Consider the following 7,493-nt stretch of genomic DNA (forward strand, 5'->3'; position numbering starts at 1 on the left):
ACGAGTCTACCTCCGGGTTGTTGCAGAAGGATACTTCCCCTGGGGTGGGGAAAAAGAGGAAGGTGTCAGAGCTGAATACGCCCAAGGATGCTGTCAACAAGACAAAAGCCAAGGTGACAGAAAAAGGGGAAGTTAGGAACAAAGGCAAGGAGATACCTACCGAAAATGTTCCTCTATCCCCTCCTCGGCAAGTGATGGAAGCCCCTCCTCCTACTTCGGGTTCTGGTTTGGCCAAGCATGCTGTATGGCAGTCCGGGATGTCTGATGCTATTCGAGAGGAAGTTTGTCCGCCTGAGTCATTCTTCAGTGCAAAGCCCTTCACAACTGAAGAAATTAAGGTACTGGATGATCTGGAGCTCGGTGGCCTGAAGTTGTCTGGGTTAACGAGATCATTACATTTGTTGAAGCGTAAGTATCTTCGTTCTCTTGATGAAGCTGCTGCCTCTCGGGAAGAAAAAGCAAAGACTGTTGCCGAGTTGATCAAGGTGAAAGAAGATTTTTCATCGATGAAGGAAAAATATACCCACAGTTCGTCTGACTTGGGAAAGGCAAAAACATCCTTAACACAACTTCAACGCGATCATGAGAAGCTTCAATATCTCCATGCCTGCAACAGCAAGAGTTTGAGTGATTTCAAAATCACGTATGAGAAGGCAGAGGGGGAAATGAAGTTAGCACAGGACAATTTGAAGGAAGCCAGGGCCCAGTTGAGTGAAGCACAGGACGAAGCTCAACTCTACCGGGGTGAACTTGAAAAGTCCATCTCTGGTTCCTTTTACAATGCATTAAGCCAACTGCAAATTCTGAACCCAGATTTGCTTTTGAATGTGGTTGGCCTAAGCCCTTGTGCCTATGTTGTTGATGGCCAAATCATGTTTCCAGCAACCGCCTCCCCTTCCCGTGTTTTGGTTTCACAATCCGAGAAAGTTGCTGCCGTCGAGGATGGTGATGAGGCTACCAACCAACCTGCAAAGGAAGTTGAATCGACCAACCAATCTGGCAAGGAGGTTGTGGTGCTAGAAGATCATCCCGTCAACCCGACGAAATGAAGGGTCGGAATGCCGGTTGGATTTGTAACTTGTTGGGATCCTTTGGGTCCCTTTTTGATTTATCATGAATATTGCCGGTTTTATCCCGGTTTTAATTTTGTTTCCTAGACATACAACTTCGTGTTTGAATGTCTTGCTTTATGATATGTCGTTTCGCATCTCCTGATTCCGAATTCACCGTAGATGCATTTATCTAGGTAGTTGATTTGTCATAATCGAGTATGTCGTTGCAGTAATGCCTTTGCTTAGGCAAATTTTTTTGTTTTATCGAATGATATAACTTTGGCATACGCATAAGCCCCTTTATGAGGTGGCATTCCCCTCCACACCCGGATTTGTCCCAAGTATTAGGAATTCCTAAGTAGCCGAGTTTCAAATCCGAGTTATATAGATATACTTCACCTTCGTACTTGATGAGTGATACACCAAGGTTGCATTATTTTTCACTACTTTTTGGGTAAAATGTTCATCCCAATTTGTTGTCGTAAACTCGTGCATCATACGAGTTTTTAATTCATGACCTGGCCGAGGTCAAAGCATCGTACGGATTCCGCTTTATGTCAATTCGATGACGCATGTTTGTTTAACTTACTCATTCTGGTAAGCTTGCATATGTAATGGGCCTTATCTTTTGACTTAGCCATTTAAATGAATTTGAATTTCATAACTCAATTTATCTAAGGTAAAAACAATAATGCCATCTGCCCCTTTTTGGTATCATAACCAAAATAGTGACATTTTGACTTGATCAGAGTCATTATGGAAAATTGTATTTGTACCTCGGATTTAATATTGATATATCAAAGATAGACAAGAAAAATTCCTCATTTATTGATATCAAATTGCGAATTACATGAATTTGCCGGCATATTCGGCTCTTAATCAAACCCCTAGTAGAGGAAAGAAAAATTGCATTTTGAAATATTTAAGCGGAGGAATGCAGATTTAGTTGTAGTATGTCTTCAGCTTATCTGCATTCCAGGTCCGCTTAACTTCTTTGCCTTCAACTGTCTCCAAGATGTAAGCTCTTTTTCCGAGTTTTTCTCTAACTCGGTAAGGTCCTTCCCAATTTGCAGCTAGCTTTCCATCTCTGGCATTCTTGTTGCCAATATTTGCTCTCCTGAGTACCAAGTCATTCTTTTCAAAATTCCTTGGTCTCACTTTCTTATTATACTTTGCTGCAGTATGTTGTTTGGCCATCATATTCCGGCAGTGAGCAGTGACCCTAGCTTCATCCACAAGGTCTAATTCTTCAATAAGCATTCTACTGTTCTGTTGTTCACCTTGTTCAAGACTATTCAGTCTTCTCCAGGAGGGTTCTCCAATCTCCACCGGGATCAAGGCTTCACATCCATACGTTAGCCTGTAAGGGGTTTCTCCAGTTGCAGTTTGGGTGCTAGTTCTGTAACCCCACAAGACAAAGTATAGCTGGTGAACCCAGCTCTCTTTTGCTGCAAACATTCGTTTTCCGAGACCCTCCACAATCACTTTGTTGGCCGCTTCGGCCTGCCCATTCGACTGTGGGTGCTCCACAGATGCGAAACGATGTGTGATGTGTAAGTCTTTCATTAGCTGCTAGAATTTCTTATCAGCAAACTGCGTTCCATTATCAGTAACCACCTCGGCTGGAATTCCGAATCTCGAAACAATATTTCGTTCAAAGAACCTTTGCACTCTAGCCGAGGTGATCGTGGTGACTGGTTCTGCTTCTATCCACTTTGTGAAGTAATCCACAGCCACGATCAACCACTTGAGTTGTCCTTCAGCAGCTTTAAAAGGTCCTAGCAGATCCATTCCCCATTTGAAGAAGGGCCAAGGGGCCGAGATAGATTTCAGTTCTTCCGGTGGTGAAAGGATCAACTTGCCGTGCTTCTGACAGCTGTCACATTTCTTGACATGCTCTTTAGAATCTGCTCCCATGGTCGGCCAGTAATAACCAGCTCTGAGGGCTTTTCTGGCCAAGGCTTTACCACCCATATGGTGCCCGTTTATTCCTTCATGGATCTCCGCTAGGACGTACTCGGCTCCTTCCGAGTTCAAGCATTTTAGCATGGGATTATGCAAGCCCTTTCTGAATAGCTGGTCATTCACGATTGCATATTGGGTCTCATCTCGGACCAGCTTCCTAGCTTCCAGGTGATCCTCTGGCAGTATCCCTTTCTCCAAATAATCAACCAGAGGTTTCCTCCAGTCATTTACAGAGGTTACCACCATTACGCAATTCGGCGTTGTTATACTTTGCTGAACCACAGTTCTGTGATTCCCTGGATTTTCGGTACTGGCTAACTTCGACAAGATGTCAGCTCGACTATTCTCCCCTCGCGGGATGTGAGAAACCCGAACCTCATCAAAGTCGGCCATAATTTCCTGAACTCGACTCAGGTACTTCATCAGTAGAGGACCTTTGGCTTGGTACTTTCCTTCTATCTGCGAGGTTACCAGCTGTGAGTCGCTGAACATGTGCACTTTCCTAGCTCTGTGTTCTTTAGCCTGCATCAAACCAGCTATTAGGGCTTCGTATTCAGCTTGATTGTTGGAAGTTGGGAATCCCAAGTTCAGAGAATGCTCTATGGTCACTCCTTCTGGGCTTTCTAATATAATTCCAGCCACACTTCCTCTATTGTTGGAAGATCCATCTACGTAGACCTTCCATGCGTCCCCATGTTCCTCATGTTCCGAGTTCTGTGGTGTCAATTCCATTATGAAGTCAGCTAAGGCTTGTGCCTTGATTGCTTTCCGAATTTCATACGTAATGTCATATTCACTGAGCTCTATTGCCCAGTTAGTCATTCTTCCTGCCAGGTCTGGTTTGTGCAACACCTGCCGAATAGGCTGGTTAGTCCTGACGATGATTTGGTGGCCTTGGAAATACGGCCGCAACCTTTTAGCCGTGACCAGTAGGGCAAAAGCCACCTTCTCTAGCTTTTGATACCTGACCTCTGCACCTTGTAAGGCTCTACTGACAAAGTAAATTGGCTCCTGGCCTTCGTTTGTTTCCTGGATCAGTACAACGCTTATTGCTTCCTCCCCTACTGCCAAATACAGAATTAAAACATCTCTTGTGTTTGGCTTTGAGAGGATCGGTGGAGTTGATAAACATTTCTTTATTTTTTTAAAACGCGGGTTCGCATGCTGGGTTCCATCCGTCAGTTGCTTCTTTCTTTAAAAGTTTAAAGAATGGGAGGACATTTTCAGCCGATTTTGGAAGGAACCGGGTTAGCGCCGCTAGTCGTCCGGTTAGTTGTTGGACCTCCTTTTTACTTTGGGGTGCAATCATGTCAAGCACTGCCTTGCATTTATCCGGGTTTGCCTCAATTCCTATATGGGTTAGCAAGAAACCCAAAAATTTTCCAGCTGCCACCCCGAACGCGCACTTTACCGGGTTGAGGAGGATGCGATACTTTCTGAGCTTTTGAAACGTTTGCTCAAGATCCTGAACATGATTCATCATATCAAATGACTTCACAATCATATCATCTATATACACTTCTACATTTTTGCCCAGATGATCTTCAAAGACCTTATTCATCATCCTCTGGTAAGTTGCCCCTGAGTTTTTAAGCTCAAATGGCATCACATTGTAGCAATAGTTGGCATTTTCAGCAATAAAGGCCGTTTTTTCCTGATCTGCTGGGTACATCGGGATCTGGTTGTATCCTGGATAGACATCCATGAAAGACAACAGACGAAATCCAGCCGAATTATCTACCAGCTGATCTATGTTAGGCATAGGATAAGCGTCCTTTGGGCAAACTTTGTTTAAATCTGTGTAATCAGTACAGATTCTCCATTTCCCATTCGGTTTTTTCACCATCACCACATTGGCTAGCCACGTCGTGTACTGTATCTCTCGAATGAAACCAGCATTTAAGAATTCTTTAACATGTTCCTGTAGAATTTGTTTCCTTTCAGGTCCCAGTTTTCATTTCTTCTGCGAAACTGGCTTGGACCCCGGATAAGCTGCCAATTTGTGACAACAGAATGCGGGGTCGATGCCAGGGATCTCTGACGACTTCCACGCAAATACATCCGTGTTGCTTTTAAGAAAGTCAACCAAAATTTGCTTGATCTGGGGGTCTATGGCCTTACCAATGCGGGTAAACTGACCAGGCTTTACCCCCAGCGTGAGATCCTCAAGCTCTCCATCAGGTTCGGGTCTCGACATTACTTCTTCTCTCATGTCGAGTTCAACCATGTTGACCGGCTTCTTAGATTGCTGAGGAATTAGATTCCTACCGGTTTTATCCCCCGAGTGAATTCGGGGTGGGCTCGAACGTCCCCCTTCATTTTCTTTGATAGTATCAAAGTAACAACCCCTGGATTCCTTCTGATCTCCACAAACAGTGATTATTTCATTCTTATTGCTCACCATTTTTAACTTCTGGTGTTTTGTAGAAACCAACATGTCCCACTGATGTATGGTTGGCCTTCCCAGGATTATATTGTATTCTGAAGGGAAGTCAGCCACTATGAACCTAACCCGTTCTGATCTGAACGCTTCTTTTGTTCCCAGGGTTAACCTGAGATCAATGTAACCTTTAGGAGGCGTATGTTCTCCGTTAAAGGCTACCAACGTCGTTCTGCAAGGTTTGAGGTCCTCTTCATCCAGGTTCATCTTTTTAAAAGCATCCCAGAGTATGATGTTAGCACAACTTCCTGCATCCACGAAAATCTTCCTAACCCGACAATTCACTAGGGTCCCCGCAATCACCAGTCCGTCAACATGACCCGGCAACACCCCGCACATGTCCTCCTTAGTAAAGTATAAAAGAGGTGGATTTGGCTTGGTTGGGTCTTCTTTGAACTTGGGACGATCTCGAATAGAGAGTACCTCTTTCAAGTACTTTCTTCAAGCACTTACAGTATCTCCTCCACCCCCCAAAGCTCCACTAATTATATTACAATCAAACTCCGCTTCTGGGAATTCGTCATAGTTGGAATCATTTTTCTGATTCTTATCCTGTTTGTTCTTCTTTTCAGTAACGGGGCTTTTGCTTTGATTCCTGTTTCCCAACTTCCTTTTGTTCTTTTTGGAACCTTGAGTTTTTATTACATATTGACGTAATCTACCGTCTCTTACAAACTTCTCCACCGCATCTCGGAGATCCCAGCACTGATCAGTTGTGTGGCCTGGCCCATCATGAAAGGCGCAGTATTTGGACTTATCTAATCCTCCTCTGTCAAATATGGGACGAAGTCTCTCCACCTTTTTCATCTCTGTCGTGGCTACTTCTCTCCAGATTTGAGAACGCGATGCATCCAAAGGTGTATACTTATCATACCTTCCCATGCGGTCTCTCATGTCCGGGATTCGTTGGCGTTGATCTTTCTTCTTGCTGTCAACTCGCTCCTTTCCCTTCGGGGGTGGGCTCCTCCTTCTTGGGCTTGTTCTGTTGCCTTCATCAGATTGCGCATTTGTAATCTTCATTTGCTCTAGTTCAAGGTATTTCTTCGAGCTAGTTCTAAACTCCTCCAATGTCTTTACTGGGTCCTTATAGACCGACTTGGCGAGTCTGGATCCACCATCCAGACCTGCGACAATGAGGTGGACGTGGACATTCTCTTGCAACCCTGGGACCTGCAATGCAACGTCCTTGAACCGGTTAAGGTATTTTTGGAGGGTTTCTCCAGGTTGCTGTCGTATCTTTCCAAGAGCGAACTCGGACTTTGGATGCTTCTTGCTGGTTGCAAAGTTCAATAGGAACTTCTGTCCGAACTCCTCAAAGGATCCGATAGAATTAGCAGGCAGGGTTGAGAACCATGCCTGTGCTTCCCCAGTCAATGTTACAGCAAATATTCGGGATATAAGAGGTTCATCAATTCCCCAAATATACATGTCCGTGTCAAAGGCATCTATGTGCACCTGCGGATCTTGACTCCCATCATATTTCGGTAAACATGCCGAGTCAAAGTCCTATGGGAAGACAGCGTTTAATATTTCAGTAGTGAATGAGCTGTTATTATAGTGCCCCCTGCTGTACTTCCTCCTATATCTGCCAGGTTCTACTCGTCCTCGGATGTTTTGAGGATCCTGTTGATACTGAGCTCTAACCCGGTCCTCCTGACCGTCAGCATGTGCTTGATGGTTTTGTGCATCTTGGCCATCAACGACCTGGTATCCCTGGTTTACCAGGTTATCAGGGTTTTCTGCATGAGGAACTTGTTATGATTGAACCGAGTTCCTAGGTCTTTCTCGGCCATAGGCAGGCTGGCCTTCGAAATTGGCTATTCCTGGCGTAGTCCTCCGTGTTAATCGCCGCTCCAGGTCTTGCATCCCTTTGTTATTTTCCTCTCGAATAACCCTGAAATCTTGCTGTCGTTGCAAGTTAGTACGGGTTTCCAGTGCTGCTATTCGTTCCATAATTGCGTTTAACGCATTGTTGGCCAACCGAGTATCCGGATCGGCCGATTGAGCGATGCGCGCAGCCAGATCGCCAGGATGCT

General features: G+C 44.8%; 1 protein-coding gene across 1 annotated transcript; it reads right to left on the reverse strand.

Moving 5' to 3' along the window:
• Nucleotides 1–5,898: 5,898 nt before the first annotated feature.
• On the reverse strand, nt 5,899–6,885 carry LOC133298814 (uncharacterized). Its single transcript, XM_061498177.1, has one exon. The coding sequence runs from the start codon at nt 6,883–6,885 to the stop codon at nt 5,899–5,901; it is 987 nt and encodes a 328-aa protein (XP_061354161.1).
• Nucleotides 6,886–7,493: the final 608 nt, after the last annotated feature.

Source organism: Gastrolobium bilobum, unplaced genomic scaffold (assembly GCF_033153095.1).
Source record: "Gastrolobium bilobum isolate Gb01-03AN ecotype WA unplaced genomic scaffold, APGP_CSIRO_Gbil_v1 utg20712, whole genome shotgun sequence".
NCBI classification, from domain to species: domain Eukaryota; kingdom Viridiplantae; phylum Streptophyta; class Magnoliopsida; order Fabales; family Fabaceae; genus Gastrolobium; species Gastrolobium bilobum.

What these genes read in the sequence shown, in the direction of transcription:
- LOC133298814 (XM_061498177.1), bottom strand. Translation starts at nt 6,885, where the DNA reads ATGTATATTTGGGGAATTGATGAACCTCTTATATCCCGAATATTTGCT.